Source organism: Babylonia areolata, chromosome 11, assembly GCF_041734735.1.
Source record: "Babylonia areolata isolate BAREFJ2019XMU chromosome 11, ASM4173473v1, whole genome shotgun sequence".
NCBI lineage: Eukaryota > Metazoa > Mollusca > Gastropoda > Neogastropoda > Buccinidae > Babylonia > Babylonia areolata.
In genome coordinates this window covers 6009704-6027203 of record NC_134886.1, presented here as the reverse complement: position 1 = coordinate 6027203, position 17500 = coordinate 6009704, and the positions used below count along the sequence as shown (strand labels likewise).

General features: G+C 43.3%; 1 protein-coding gene across 4 annotated transcripts in view; it reads right to left on the bottom strand.

Moving 5' to 3' along the window:
• Window positions 1-17500, bottom strand: part of LOC143287473 (agrin-like) — a 776455-nt gene that overhangs the window by 35800 nt on the left and 723155 nt on the right. For all 4 annotated transcript variants that reach the window (XM_076595485.1, XM_076595484.1, XM_076595486.1 and 1 more), the window contains 8 exons: window positions 15590-15814; window positions 13276-13414; window positions 12396-12508; window positions 11061-11216; window positions 6525-6620; window positions 2950-3114; window positions 817-957; window positions 234-470 (listed from right to left, as the gene is read on the bottom strand). In XM_076595485.1, the coding sequence (XP_076451600.1) occupies window positions 234-470; window positions 817-957; window positions 2950-3114; window positions 6525-6620; window positions 11061-11216; window positions 12396-12508; window positions 13276-13414; window positions 15590-15814 (1272 nt within the window). The remainder of the gene's footprint in view (window positions 1-233; window positions 471-816; window positions 958-2949; window positions 3115-6524; window positions 6621-11060; window positions 11217-12395; window positions 12509-13275; window positions 13415-15589; window positions 15815-17500) is intronic.

Below are 17500 nucleotides of genomic sequence, written 5' to 3'. Positions count from 1 at the left end.
GGCGACTGTAACGTGATTCGAACCAATGCGCTCCGATTCTCTCGCTTCCTAAGCGGACGCGTTATACCTCAAGCTAGGCCATCACTCATCATTCATTCAAACATGTCCGAATCCAGTGAGCTCAGATTCTCTCACTCCCTAAAGTGGACGCGTTACGCACCTCTAGTCCATCAGTCATCATCCATTCAAACATGCCAAAACAATCTTCCAGCCCCAATCCTGTCAGGCCTCACCTCGGCACCGCCCCACGTGCGCCACCTTGACGTCGGTGCGCGAGCGGCATGCCATCACACGCAGCTGGCACTCGGAGCCGTAGTTCTGGTTGTCCGTGCCGCACACCACCACGTCGTCATCGGCGTCGTGCCGACAGATCAGCGAGCACAGGCACTCCGGTTTGCCGTCACTGCGAAGTCGACACACGGCGCCCTCCTGGCACTGCACCTCGCTGCAGGACGCCGGCAGGAACTCGTCTGTGTCATGGGTGAGGACAGACAAGGTCGGGCTAGGCAAAAGTCCAGTGATGAAGACTTTAAACTATTCACACACACACACACACACACACACACACACACACACACACACACACACTCACCCCGCTACCATGTACCCACACACCGCCCCTGTCTTTCCTTTACCCCGTAACCCCCCCCCCCCCCCCCCCACCCCCGCCTCCCCGCTCAAAGTACACAGCAAAGAAGGGAACAGAACGAACAAGAGGGTTCCAAACCAAACCAACCCAACCCAACCCATCCCCTACCCACCCACCACCCAACCACCCCCACCCCACCCCACCCCACCCCTCACTGCCTCACTGACCATCACAGCCAGTGGGGCCCACGAGACGTCCGTTGCTGCAGCGGTCACACTTCATGCCGGACACCAAGGGTTTGCACATGCAGCGGCCCGTCATCTGGTTGCAGTCGTCCCGCACCGACCCCATGCGGTTGCAGTTGCAGGCTGGAGAAAAAAAAAAATGCAGAAAGAAGATGATGAAGTTTCGGTTTCGGTTTCAGTTTTTCAAGGAGGCGCCTCTGCGTCCGGACAAATCCGTAATACGCGACACCACATGGCAATATCCACATTTTCTCCCTGTAGTCTTTCCATTCAGTAAGATAAGATAAGATAAGATAAGAACAGCTTTATTATCTTCAACTGGAGAAATTTGGTCAGGTGCATTATCACAACATAGACAAGTAAACAACATGGGGACCATAACTGTAAAAGCCAACAACAGCCCCTACAAATATTACGAAGATACAAATGTAAAACATATCACATACATCGTTTCATACATACATCCACACACTGCAGGTAATAACTAGTATTCTTAATGTAAAAACAGAAAGAATTAAGAAACATTATTTGAATATAATTATAAACATAGCCTACTATACTGCACATTGATTATAATAGACCGATAAGATAAGAATAAAGATGAACTGCGGAAAACCACAACCAGATAATCAGCACACACCCGCACCCCCCACCCCCCACCCCACACACGCGGGGTTTCGCTCCTTAGCCATTAAAGTCGTATATTTGTTTAAATAACATTGTAATATAGACTACTACTTCTTCCTCTGTCGAGAAACGTAAAGAAGGCTAGTTAAATAGTGGAGGGGAAGAAATGTAGAGTATGAATATTTTATAATATTATAAACCAATGTATAAGTTTTTTTTCCGGCTTATAAACGGAAATGTTCAGGGGAAGAAATGTGGAAATTGTCAAGAAGTTTTCAGTTTCGCTTAGAGTTTCTCAAGGAGGCGTCTCTTACTTCGAACAAATTCATACCACGCTGCGCCACATTTGCTACGGAGATGCCTGACCAGCAGCATAAGTCAACGCGCTAAGTAGAAGCAAAATATTAAATGTGGGTTTCCAGTTTGTTTCTGAAGGAAGCGTCAAAGCGTTTGAACAAATCCGTACACCACATCTGCCTGACCAGCAATCATAATCCAACGTGCTTAGTCAGGACTTGAGTGCATACATATATGGAGGAATTTTGTTTAATGTCCCGTCACACATATCGGTGATTGAAGACATTTTGTTAAAGTATTTATGAATACATCTGAGTATTATCGGTTAGAAGGGATGGGAGATGTGGATGAATGGAGGGTTGGGAGAAACTGAGCAAATGAGGGTAAAAATGTGGGTGAAATTTGGAAGAAAGAAAAAACAAAAACAAACAACAACAACAAAACAACTCTAAATACAGTTACAGGAAATTACTTGTGAAGACACACTTTCGTGTACAAAAGGCTTCATCAAACTTCCGTGAAAAATTATATGCTCAATTATCAGGTTACATACATATATATTTGTGCTTATCAGAGCGTGTTTCTTCTGTGGGATTTTGCCAGAGGACAACTAGTTCTTTTGCCGTGAGTTCGTCCTTCTTTTTCGTGCGCGGAGTACGTGTTACGCATTGGGTCTCGATTCATCGTCTCATCCGCATGACTAAATGAATGGAAAGTGAACTATATGTAAACTAAGTTTTCAGCATTAACAAAACAACAACTAAATATTTAGTAGGTTCCTTTTTTTATATCTTGATTGTTTCTTTCAACACCAACGTATTCTAAATGGCTTATGAAAAAAACATAGTTAAGATCAACACTGCTTCCCAAAGCAATGAAATAACATAGTTAAGACTACATGATCAACACTGCTTCCCAAAGCAATGAAAAAAACATAGTTAAAACTACGTGACCAGCACTGCTTCCCCAAAACAATGAAAAAACAAACAAACCCAAACCACAAAAAAACCCACCCTAACTTACCCGAATTAAATTATGGAGCATAGCCAATAACATCAAACTGAAAGTCAGCTTCAGCCAAACACCAAACAAACCATCTCACAACGCTGTTATTCTTTCTTTCCTTCGCCATTCTTGATTCAGTGAACTATAGCAAGGAACGAGCAGCAGGGTGACGCAAGGAAACCTCACCTAGACAGCCAGCGTTGCCATCCTCGGCGATTTTGTGCAGGCCCCAGTAGCCGATCTCGCACCTGTCACAGCGGGTGCCCCCTACGAACGGTTTGCACGTGCACTGCTTGGTGACAGGGTCACAGCTTGACCCGTAGGATCCCACGGGATTGCAGTGACAGTTCTCTGTCCAAACAGAACACACACGTTTTATTTTTATTTATTTTATTTTATTTATTTATTTTGTTTTACTAATTTTGTTTTTCAAGTTGGACTAGCACTGGGCTGGGTTCCATAGGCGATCTTATGAGTGCTAATTTCAGCTTCAGTTTCTCATGGCGTTCCTGCGTTCGGACAAATCCATATAAGCTACACTACGTCTCTCTAGGCAGATGCCTGACCAGCAGCGTAACCCTACGGGCTTAATGGAGTCAGGCCTTGATGTGCATGCATGTGCATGTGTGTACCTATCAGAGTAGATTTCTTCTGCACAATTTTGCCAGACGCTCCTGTTGCCATGGGTTCTTTTTTTCAGTGTGCGCCAAATGCGTGCTGCACACGGGACCTCGTTTTATCGACTCATCCGAGAGACTAGAAGCTCAGGTTTTTTTTTTTTTTTTTTTAAACGTTCCAGTCAAACGTGGAAGAAACGGCGACAGCAGGGATCGAACCCTCACCCTCACAAACACTGTTTTGACAGATAAGCATCTTTGGAGTGTTCTTTTGACGGGCGCAATAGCCGAGTGGTTAAAGCGTTGGACTGTCAATCTGAGGGTCCCGGGTTCCTATCACGGTGACGGCGCCTGGTGGGTAAAGGGTGGAGATTTTTACGATCTCCCAGGTCAACATATGTGCAGACCTGCTAGTGCCTGAACCCCCTTCGTGTGTATATGCAAGCAGAAGATCAAATACGCACGTTAAAGATCCATGTCAGCGTTCGTTGGGTTATGGAAACAAGAACATACAAGAACATACCCAGCATACACCCCCCCGAAAACGGAGTATGGCTGCCTACATGGCGGGGTAAAAACGGTTATGCACGTAAAAGCTCACTCGTGTGCATACGAGTGAACGCAGAAGAAGAAGAAGAAGAGTGTTCTTTCCTTAGCGTTAAGAATGATCCTATGGATATGGAATCAGCGTGGACTTTATGAAATTCTGAACGGTACGCTAAATTTGCGCCGCTTAGATCGGTCGTGTAACCCATCTATGGAACTGATCAGTCCACGTGACCCTGAACTGTTGCTTATCTAGAGCTTATCAGTGTTGCTAAATCGACACTGACTAGTCTGCGTCATCTTGAACTGTTGCTTATCATGAGGCTTCCGAGCATCTGTAAGACTGTGCACCAAAACTAATCAACGGGCTGCTGACATATACACAAGAAAAATGCATATCTAAACATCAAAAAATAAAACCACCTCCTTCACAAAAATCGGTACAAAATTGAGCTATTTGTGCTTGTTATTCTCATCTTTGGAGAAACTGGATATGTGCTATGATGAAGACATAATCGTTTCAAGCTTTTTATGGTATATCTTTTGATTTTCACTCAATTCAAAACTATTTCTCCACAATTCTTAGTGTCATTACACTTAAACTGATGGATATCTTGAACTGACATTAGTGTAGCCACGAGGGCTATCATATCATACATGATAATTATCATCCACACACAACAAGTAATCAAAACACTGTATAACGCTGACAGTTTGGACATCTTTACTTAAATCAGTTTTGTGTAGTTTCAACATGAAATAAAACCTACTTCGAAGTTAACAAGCACAAACTGTGATGACGAAGATGTTATAAATTCTGGAATGATATACACCGAACATAAATAAGAGACACCGAAAAATAAACGGGTGCACTGAGAAATGAAAACGACTCAGTTGCAAACAAAAATAAAAGATCACAGATAAGTAACACCGATAAAGATCAACATCCAACATTTCAATTCACTCGTGTACAAGCAAGTACACAGTCACTGACAAGCACTACAATCTATTACACCAATAGCAACAAAAACAACAACAAACGACAAAATTATATGAAAGACTAAGACGTCAACCCCATGGCTCTGAAGTACCTGTACAAATGAAAGCAGAAACAATTCATATACATTCATTTTCACACTGCATACAATTCGACAAGACGAGTCCCTGTCATGTATGTCGCGATTTTTGACTCACTTGTGTAAACAAAGTGAGTCTATGTTTTAACCCAGTGTTCGGTTGTCTCTGTGTGTGTGTGTGTGTGTGTGTGTGTGTGTGTGTGTGTGTGTGTGTGTGTGTGTGTGTCCGTGGTAAACTTTAACATTGACATTTTCTCTGCAAATACTTTGTCAGTTGACACCGTACCACATTAGGCATAAAAATAGGAAAAATTCAGTTCTTTCCAGTCATCTTGTTTAAAACAATATTGCACCTCTGGGATGGGCACAAAAAAATAAAAAATGAAGCCTAATTATATGCAAACTGCATTTACTGTTATATTTATATTTTTTGTATTCTCTAAACTTGGCACTTTGATCTGATATTCTGACACAACAACAAGAGCAGTCATTATTATCATTTTTTGTTCAAACAGGAACTTCTTTTGCTAAGCATGGAAGTTTTATTTATTTTGCAAACGTTTTGGTGCAGATAGTAAAGAATGGAAATTACTCTGTAATTAATGCTAGGGGACTTAATTTGCTTTAAACTGATCTTTCTCATCTTAAACATTACATTTTGAAATTATACTCAATACATAAAAAGCTTGGATTTTTTTTTTAAAGTGTATCACAAGTGAGTCTTGAAGGCCTTGCCTCTCTTGTTGTTATTGAGACATTCAACATTGCATTGACCAACATTTATGGTAGTTATTGCAAGCTCTGGCAAAAGCTTTGCCCCCATTCCCCGCCCACCCCACACCTTGCACTCCACATTCCGGTGGGTCATATAGACCTAATTACTTCACTCTATCATCGCGCCAGAAAAAAAAAAAAGCATTAGGGCATGGTACTTCTGCTCTGTTTTCAAATGCAACCTAAGGAAATGAAATCAGCATTTAAGTCACATACGTTTCTCAAATCAGCTTTTAAACATTACAATCTATTAATCCAAGAAACAGAAACCATCAACTTTGAATGTATGCTTATATCTAGGTACTCACTGTGTTTGTGTGTGTACTATGCTATGCTGGGTACATTTTGGTGTGTGTGTGTGACATTGGTGGAATAACATGTCAGGTATAATATGTGTTTTGAAAAGCATCCGTTGTGGATTTCTGATGTATCCATTCTTCTTTTTTCTGAATATCATCATTATTGCATCATCATCATCATCATTATCATCATCACCATCATTATTAATGATACCATTATCATTGTTAATATTATTATCACTACTTTCTATCATCATCATCCTTCTCCTTCTTCTTATGACATTACTACCATTATCATCATCATTACCATCATCACCATTGTTATTGTTACTATGACATGGCACTTCCATTATCATAATCACTATCATCATTACTATTATTATCACATTACTACTATTATCATCATAATCATCGTCGTCATCATCATCATCATCATCATGGTGTTTTACCCGGACAACCAGCGTGGTTGGGTCCCAGGGCTACAGTCTTGCCGTCCTTGCAGCAGCCAAAGGTTGTGTCGTGACACGTACGCCCCGAGTAGATGTCTGCACAAACCACATATTTTTTTATATTATAATTATTATTTATTTATTTATTTATTTATTTATTTATTTAAGCTTATCTATTATTTATTCACTTTTTTTTTCTCAAGGCCTGCCTAAGCGCGTTGGGTTACGCTGCTGGTCATGCATCTGCTTGGCAGATGTGGTGTAGCGTATATGGATTTGTCCGAACGCAGTGACGCCTCCTTGAGCTACTGAAACTGAAACAAACCATAGGAAGCAAGACTAGTAGTATGGTGTCAGCGGTTTGCTGTGATTGCTTGATTCATGTGGGGGTGGGGGTGGGGGGAGGAGGAGGGAAGGGGGTGTGGGTGTATGGGGGGTATGTGGGGGGTTGGGGGTGGATGGAAGTGTACATGTGTGTGGTGTGGTGGTGGTGGTGGTGGTGGTGGTGGTGGTGGTGGTGTGTGTGTGTGTGTGTGTGTGTGTGTGTGTGTGTGTGTGTGTGTGTGTGTGTGTGTGTGTGTGTGCGTGCGTGTGTGTGTGTGATTGTACGAGGTATGCGTGTATGATGTGCGTGTGAGTGTATGTGTATGTGTACGTACGTATCTGTATAAGTATATGTGTGTCTGTTTGTGTTAATGTATGTCTATGTGAAATATCGTCTGAATGTATATATATATATATATATATGTGTGTGTGTGTGTGTGTGTGTGTGTGTGTGTGTGTGTGTGTTAACACGTGTGTCTGCAAGCCAGCGCAACTAACATTCAAATCCTGCAAAACAACGCCCCCCCCCCCCCCCCCCCAAAAAAAAAAAAAAAAAAAAGAAAAGAAAAAAAAAGCGAAACATTGAAAGGAGGAAACATCTCCAACAGAACCATTCCAGACCACAACAAAACTAAACGAAACTTTTGTTGAGGTTGTCTAGAGGAGAAACACTCAAAAAGCACACACACACACACACACACACACAAACACACACCACACCACACAAACACACACACACACACACACACACACACACACACACCACACAAACACACACGCCTAAGACGTCATTCTGGTGTTTTCTCCCCAAGGTCCCTGAATGTCAAAGCAATCACAACTCCAAAGCAAATCGGCTGAAGGAACGAAGTGAAGACGGTTGTTGTGGCAAGGTGGGGAATTGGGGGAGGATGGGGGGATAAGAGTGTGCCAAACATGCTTATGTCTACTGCTTGTCTCCCTTCAAATGTGTGTGTGTGTGTGTGTGTGTGTGTGTGTGTGTGTGTGTGTGTGTGTGTGTGTGTGTGTGTGTGTGTAAGCTCTCTCAATCATCTATACAGCATTTATAGAAAGAAGGAAAGAAGGATTATGGGGTGAGGGTAGTGGGTAGTGGGGGGGATGCACGTGCCTTATGTCGTTCTGTTTGTATTATGCATATACTTCATTCGTGCTTGCAGGGACATTTTTTCCTTTTTTGTCATGTGGACAAAAAAAGAAACTGCCAAGTCTGAAGAACCAGTCGCCGTGGCGAAGTGGTTAGCGTCGCGGACTGACGGCTGGGAGGACGCGGGTTCGAATCCCAGCGGAGGTGGGTTTTTCGGCCCGTGGCCGGCTCCTACCCAGAGTTGAGTGTGCTGTGGGCTTAAATGGGGAGACTGGGACCACACAGTCGAGTGTCATCCACTTCGAGGATGCGTCTTTGGGTGTGTTGCTCTAATTACTTGACCAACACTGCAAGTGTCTGTATCTTTCGGGCCTGGTTAACGCCGGGATATCATTATGACAGGAAGCGTCGAGTACAGCCTTGTCACGCAGTCCCAAACCAAATGGACCTCCATAGCAACATCGGCATCGTCATCCTCCTCCTCAATCATCATCAATAAAAAACAAAAACTGTCTCAAAGTCTGTCTGTGGGAGTAATGCTACTGAAACGGTGCAGATGATGGGGCAGAAAAAAAAATGTCTGAAGAACGAAGGGGGCGGGAACAAAAAGAAGTTAAAAGCCCTCAAGTCTTCTTCACCACAGCTGGGAAGGTTGAATTATTCAAAAGGATAATGAATTGCAACGTCTCTACTGTCTCTTACCTGACTTGACTAAATTCAGTTCAGTTCAGTTCAATTTCCCAAGGAGAGACGTCTTTGCGTCTGGACAAATCGATACACGCTACACAACATCTGCTAAGCAGGTGCCTGACCGGCAGCATAACCTAACGCAGCTGTCTTGAGTGTGTGCGTATATTTTTGTACATCAGAGTGGGTTTTTTTTTTCTTTTTGTTACAGAATTTTCCCAGAGAATAACACTTTAGTTATCATGGGTTCTTTCTTCAGACTAGCGAATGCGTTCTGAACTCCTCGCTTTATCGTTTTATCGGAATGACTAGACACTCAGTTTGATTTTCCAGTCAAATAATTATGGGACAAAGGGGTGAGAGCGGATATCGAACTGACATCCTCACGGACACTGTTCTGGCAGATATTCGTCTTAATCATTCTGCCACTGTCCTCCTTAGAACATGGAAGAAGTTTGTTTGATATTCAGTCAGAAATACTGGTGATTGTTAGATGGTTAGAGTTTTGGTGTGGGTTTTTTTTCTTTTTTTTTTTTTTTCTTTTTTTTCTTTTTTTTTTTTTTGTCCCATCATCTGCACCATTTCAATGGCTTTACTCCCACGCCGCTCATTTAGAGTCCCCCACACCCCACACCCGGGTTCGTCCGTCACAGTTCCAACGTCGGCAGTCCGCAGGGAACCATCGATGTTAGATCGCCAGGAGGCCACACACCAGAGGAGACCCTGCACTGCTGCTGAGTCAACTTCGGTGGTGTTCAGTGGTGCCTGTTCTGATTTAACGTACTTAGGGTACCACCTACTCTGGGTAGGAGCCGGCCACGGGCCGAAAACCCCACCTCCGCTGGGATTCGTACCCGTGTCCTCCCAGCCGTCAGTCTGCGACGCTAACCACTTCGCCACGGCCGCTGGTTGGTTCTTTTTCTTTCTTTCTTTTTTTTTTACATCTAAAAGTTATTGTTAAGGAGGGGAGGAGAGGCGGGGGAGGGGGAGGGGGGGTAAATGATGAGTTGGGGGAAACTAGGTATACGAAATACGAAATTATACGAAATTGTTTATTCAGATTTAGGCCTAAGCCCCTTACTGAAGGGGTAAGTCACAATTATATCAATCACACAAACACTTTTCAAAAACACATTGCTTGACATTTACACTTCAGCTGCTTGTTATATTTGACAATCTATGTTGATATTATGATCTAAGTTATAGCAATACGCAATCGCTTTAAGGCATTGTAAATGTATAACGCCACATTGCACAATACAGTTTCATTTCTGGATGACATTAGCAAATTGAATCTAAAGCGGCACGGGTTATTATAAAACTTGGATATGTTTCAACCTTAAGTCAAGTAAACCAGGACAACAAAAAATAAAGTGAATTTCATCTTCTTCTGATTGATGGCATAAACGACACAACACTTTCTCAGCTCTTTTTTCACAATATCTTAAAAGATGACAGGCAATATCTGATACACCAAGGGAAACTAGGTAGATGAAGGGTGGAATCAATACAAGGATGAATATAAGAAAAAAAAATAAAAAAAAAAAAAAATCGTACTTCTTCTTCTTCTGCGTTCGTGGGCTGCAACTCCCACGTTCACTCGTATATACGCGAGTGGGCTTTTACGTGTATGACCTTTTTTTTTTTTTAACCCGCCATGTAGGCAGCCATATACCGCTTTCGGGGGTGTGCATGCTGGGTATGTTCTTGTTTCCATAACCCACCGAACGCTGACATGGATTACAGGATCTTTAACGTGCGTACTTGATCTTCTGCTTGCGTATACACACGAAGGAGGTTCAGGCACTGGCAGGTCTGCACATATGTTGACCTGGGAGATCGTAAAAATCTCCACCCTTTACCCACCAGACGCCGTCACCGTGATTCGAACCCGGGACCTTCAGACTGAAAGTCCAACGCTTTAACCATTCGGCTATTGCGCCCGTCATATTTCGTACAAATCCCTTAAAACCACCACAAAGGTGTTTTCTCTTCTTCTATCATTTTTGTCTTATTTATTTATTTTTTTATTATTATTATTATTATTATTATTATTATTATTATTATTACTATTACCTTTTTCTATATTATAATTATTATTTATTTATTTATTTATGTAAGCTTATCTATTATTTATTCCCCCTTTCTTTTCTTTTTTTTTTCTTTTTTTTTTTCTCAAGGCCTGACTAAACGCGTTGGGTTACGCTGCTGGTCAGGCATCTGCTTGCCAGATGTGGTGTAGCGTAGATGGTTTTGTCCGAACGCAGTGACGCCTCCTTGAGCTACTGAAACTGAAACTGAAACTTTTTTCTTCTGTTATTTACAGACCCAGCCCCCCGCCCCCAACCCCACCCCACCCCACCCCATCCCACCACCGACCCACCCTTGCCTACCCTTCCCTTCCCTTGCCCACCCCCACCCACCTTCCTTGCAGCACTTGGCGAAGGTCTGAGTGATGTGGCAGTAGCTGCCTGAGGGGCACATGTCGTGGTTGGGCATACAGTTGTAGTCCTGGCCCGTCGCTTCGTTCACCAGTGGCTTCGCTCCGTCGCACGGCTCGTCGTTGCCGATGTCAAACTCTGGAACCATGAGTGCATGAGCAGAGCTTATTACGCAGGCCAAACTATTTATAATTGTTTGGTGTATGTTTTGAATGGAAGGCCAAGACATGAATGACTGTATATGATCTTATAATCGTTTCCCTTTTTTAGTTTCTACTTTTTACGTCCCCCGGGAGACCTACAGAAGGAGGTTGGGGGGGGGGGGGGGGGGTGGAGGGGCGATTTGGAACATTACGCCAGAATAGATAAACACCTATTCTTCTGCCAACGGTAAAAACAAAAACAAACAACAACAACAACAACAAACAACAATAACAAGCTTGTGGCGTTCTTCTTGTTGTGTATCTGTTCCTCCCCTCCATCATGTCGTCTCCCCAACTGTCAACACAGCTAGCGAGCTAACACTCCATCCACTGATGATGACACAATTGTGCTGCTATAGGCGCTATGACAGTACAGCTCCTACAGTTTCGCTTCCCTTCAACGCCCCCCCCCCCCCCCCCCCACACACACACCTCCTTCTACATGTGAGTGCAGTCATGAATCAGAATCAGTTTGAGAATCAAAATTAGCTTTATGAATAATTATATTATTATCTCAGGAAGTGACACTTGGTGGAGGAATCAACATCAAGTTTAGGAAGGAAGGAAGGAAGGAAGGAACGATAGTAGAAAGGAGGGAAGGAAGGGAGGAAGAAAGGAATACATGAAGGCAGGAAGGATGGAAAGAAGGAAGGTACAGAGTGGAGGAAGACATGAAGAGAAGAAGGAAGGACGGAAGGAAGTAATGGAAGAAGTAAGGGAGGAGAGAAAGGAAGGAAGAAGGCATGTAGAAAGGTAGGAAAGAAGGAAGGAAGGGAGAAAGGAAGGAAGAGAGGGAGAGGGGGAAGGAGGAAGGAAGGAAGGCAGGGAGAGGGGGAAGGAGGAAGGAAGGAAGAAGGGAGGGAGAGGGGGAAGGAGGAAGGAAGGGAGGGAGAGGGACAGGGGGAAGGAAGGAAGGAAGGAAGGAAGGGAGGGAGGGAGGGAGGGAGGGAAAGAGAGTGGGAAGGAGGAAGGAAGGAAGGAAGGGAGGGGGAAGGAAGGAAGGAAGGGAGGAAGGGTGGGTGGAAAGGAGAAAGAAATAAAGGAACGAAGAAAGAAAAGAAGAAAGGAAGGGAGAAAGGAAGGAAGGAAGAAAGAAAGAAGAGAAGGCGCTGACCGTCACAGTTGTCCATGGGCAAGATCCTGATCTCCTGTTTCTTGGTGCACATGGCGGTCCTCAGCTGACACTCGTTGCCGTATGTCTGACCGTCTGACCCGCACACAGGGGACCTGGGGGATGACAGGTGGACAAAAGGTGTGGGTGAGGTGATCTGTAGGCCGTGATTTAGTAGCAACATGGGGTGACGGGTATGTCCGTGCGTGCGTGCGTGTGTGTGTGTATGTGTGTGTGTGTGTGTGTGTGTGTGTGTGTGTGTGTGTGTGTGACAGGGGTCTGGGGGCAGGGGTGTGTGTGTAAGGTCAACTGTGGGCGGTGTTTTAGTGTTAACATGGGGGGACAGGAGGGGGGAGGGGGGGAGGAAGGTGTGTGTAAGGTCATCCATAGGCCGTGTTTAATGGCAACAGTTGCTTGCTGAAATGTTTACGTCTATCACTTGTTTTTGTTTTTTGTTGTTTTGTTTTTTTTTTTTTTTTGCTCTTTTTTCTTTTCTTTTTTTTTTACGACAGTTGATATGACAAAGTCATAATGTAACAAGACAAGACAAGACATAGTACGATATGGTACGATAGGATACGTTAAATTGCGATACAACGATATTGTCTGTCAGTTCACAGGAATTTGTCTTTTGGCTGAGTACATGCATCAGTACACACAAAGTGAAAAGGTGCTAAACAAAAGAACGAACACACACACACACACACACACACACACACACACACACACACACGTGCACGCATACACACACACACACACACACACACACAGGTACACACACACACACACACACACACACACACACACACACACACACACACACACACACACACACACACACACACACACACACACACACACACTCACCCCGCTACTTTCTCACCTGACGGCCACACAGTAGAAGTTGCAGGAACACCTGAAGGTGCCGTCAGGGTGCAGGGCGCACCGCCCCCCGTACCTGCTGCACTCCTCCTCATTGCAGTCCTCAGCCGTCACCTCCGCGTCGCTATGGTCACCGGACTCTGAACAACCACGCCCACTCCCCTCACTGCTACCGGTGCTCCAACACCACAACAACCACTCACTCCCAACCGCAATGGAACAAGAGGCTCCCTGGAGCTGTCGGCTACAAGCACTACAACTACTTTCATATCAACAACAACAACAACAACGACAACAACGACAACGACAACACCAACTACAACGACGACGACAACTACTACTACTACTACTACTACAAAAAAGCGTGCATGTCAAGACGCTGACAAAAGGCTCCACACTATGGCAAAGCCATCGTCAGGGTTTTGTTTCCGTTCTCGTAGACAGTGCTCTCCCCCTTTTGCTTTTTTTAAATTATTATTTTTATTTTATTTTGTTTGTTTGTATTTTTTTTTTTTTTAAATCAAGATTGAAACATGAATGGAGCGACTCTCCACACAAACGTATCGGAACAGAAATTACAAAATGGAAGCTTGAAGGGGGACTTAAATTTGAGGGGAAAATCACAAAGATAACATGGATTATGTAGAAATGATCATAGTGAGAAGAAGAAAGCCAAAACTGTTTTTCTTTTTTGTTCATTTGTTTAGCACGAACAGTTCCGAACAAGAAGCCCTGACAGAATCTACGAATCAAAATATAACCATTAATAGGAAAAAAAACCCAATGAAATCACTTTCTCCTGAATTTCATCAAAATTTCTGCTGGTTTCAAAACATAGTCAAGGATTTTTAGAAGTCGGGGCGAAACAATGTTAACACTTGTGGTCTGATCAAACTTCTGTCGTTCAACTTCTGTCCAAAAGACATGGGAATAATCAGCTACAACCTGAGAGCGAACGGCAGATGAACTGTGAATAGTTCCAATCGGAAATAAATCAATTACCAAACCAGGAAGTTTGACCGGAAACTTTCCCCCCGTTCAACATACACGTTCTTGCAGCATAAAGAACGATGGGAAAAATTGAGAAACTAATTAAAACCATCAGCACTCCTAATTCTATTCCTTCTGAGGAAGGCAAACGCAATATTTTTTTTTAGTATGGGTTGGAGCGTACTGTTCGCACAATGAAACATCCAACAAAATAAGTACTCACTTCGAATACATGCCATCAAAACCAATCCACGTGAAAAGCGTATTTTGCAAAATACATAGAAAAAAATTATTTACGAAGATAAAAAAACAAACAAAAAACAATTACAACGACAAGAAACAAGATGCACAAAGCTTTAACTTTTCGGAACGAAAGAGAAAGAAACCATAGTGCTTTAAAACCAACTCATTAAACATTAAGATATTCACATGCATTAAAAAAAAAAATCATACGGTTATCTAAAGGTGCTGATCATGATTTAAAAAAAAAAAAAAATCGACACACAAAAACCAAAGCACAACCAGCACATACATATACATACACATACACACACGCGCGTGAATACAAAAGACAACAAACAAAACCAACAAAGCGAAAGAAAGAAAGAAAGAAAGAAAGAAGGCAGAGGGTGGGATGGTGGGGGTGAGGGAGAGGACACGACACGACACGACACGACACGATACACGATACATGATACGACACGACACGGCACAGCACGACACGATACGACACGATACGACACGACACGACACGATACGACACGACACGACACGACACGATACATGATACGACACGAAACGACACGACACGACACGACACGACACGATACGACACGATACGATGCGACAGGACACAATACGACACGACACGACACGACGAGACACGACACGACATGAACACAAGAGAGATACATAAATCCGACACGACACGGCACAGCAAGACACGATACGATGGGACATGACACGTTACGACACGACACGACACGATACGACACGATACAACACGACACGACACGACACGACACGACACGACACGGCACGGCACGGCACGGCACGAAACGACACGATACGACATGATACGATGCGACACGACACGACACGACACGACACGACACGACGCGACACGACACGACACGACACGACATGAACACAAGAGATAACAAAACCAAACAGAGTGAAAATAAGGAAGGACAGTAAGAACCAAAGAAAGAAAGAAGGCGTGCGGATGGTTGGTGGGGTGAATGAAGGAGAGGATTCCACGACACTACACGACACGACACGACACGACACGACACGACACGACACGACACGACACTGTACGATACCTCCAGACCCAGACATGACGATGTCATCTTCACAGACCCCGTCGTGGTCCACATCAATGTCCTCCTCCTTGTTGCAGGCGGACTTTCTCATCTCGCACTCGTTGATGTAGCGTCGGCCGTCCGTGCCGCACACGGGGTCGTGGGAAGTGGGGCACAGGATGGGACACACACACACCCCGTTCTCACACTTCTGCCCGTGACTGCACACCACGCCCCGACACTTCTCTGAAAAAAAACAACAAACCCAACAGTATCAGTATCAGTATCAGTAGAAAACAACAACAACAACAACAACAAAACACAGACACACAGACACACAGACACACACACACACACACACACACACACACACACACACACTACACACACACACACACACACACAAGAATACTGTTAAAACTCAAATCCTTCGTTTCCACTATGCGTTGTTCTTTTCATAAATATTTTTGTCTATCGATTGGACATTTTGTTTGTTTGCTTGTGTTATGAGTGAAATATTACTTGACAGTGCGTTTATTGAGGGACTGAACGAATAAGCCTATATCTATCTACTTTTTGACATCCCTCTTTTTATTTGCATGATATGTGTAAAGGATGAATGTATGTAATGTTTCAATGCCTCCAGGGGGAACACGAAATAAACTTTTTTGCCTTGGCTTGCAAAACACACACACACACACACACACACACACACACACACACACACACACACACACACACACACACACACACACACACACACACACACACACACACACACCAACACACACCAAGTCACAATACAGCTCATCAACAATTAATTGCGACCAAAGTTAATTGCTCGTCGCACCAAATTAAACTTACCACTTCTGCCAATTTAGTCGCTACAAAAATTATCACCCTTCGCCAAGTTAGTCATCGCAACAAAACTTACTCCTTACCAGATTAGTTTTCCCAACAAAACTGATCCCTTTGCCAACAAAATCTACTCCTTTTCCAAGTTATTCGTGGCAACTAAACTGATGATCCATTTGCCAAGTCAATAGTCGCAACAAAACCTTCCCCATTGCTGAGTTTGTCGGGAAAAAAAAAAAATCTCCCTTGCTTTGCGTCGCAGAACAAGCTCACCCTTCGCCAAATTAGTCATCGTGGCAAAATGTACCCCCTGCCATGTCATTTGGCGCAACAAAACTTACCACTTTGTCATGTTAGTCGTCGAAACAAAGCTTTTACCCCCTTGTCAAGTTAGTCGTCGCAATAAAACTCACTCCTTACCAAGTTAGAGTCGTATCGGCAGAATTTACCCCATTGCCAAGTTAGTCGTCGCGAAAAAAATAACTTACCCCTTGTCACATTAGGCATCACAAAAAAAACCTGACTCACTTGCCAAGTCAGTCGTCGCAACAAAACTTAATCCTTGCCAAGTTAGTCGTCGCAACAGAACTTATCAGACAAAGTCACCGGGCCTTTATCAGGTCAAAAAACACAGGTCATGTAACAAATTTAATAACGGCAAAAACAACTTTTTTGAAAATACGCACTAAACAACAAGTTCCCTTAGCCTTGATAGCAAAATAAACGAAAGCATCAAGAAAACAAACAAACGAACAAAAACAACAAACAAATACACAAACAACACTGACAAAATTCAAACAAACAAACAACAACAAACAAAGAAAACAAGAACAAACAAACAAAAAGCAAAGAAAAAGCAAACAAAGAACGCCCCCCAAAACAACAACAACAAAAACAACAACAACAAAACAAACAAAGAAACAAACAACCAAACAAAAAACAACAACAAAAAACAAACAAACAACAACAACAACAACAAACAAAGAAAACAAGAACAACCAAACAAAAAGCAAAGAAAAAGCAAACAAAGAACGCCCCCCAAAACAACAACAACAACAACAAACAAAAAACAAACAA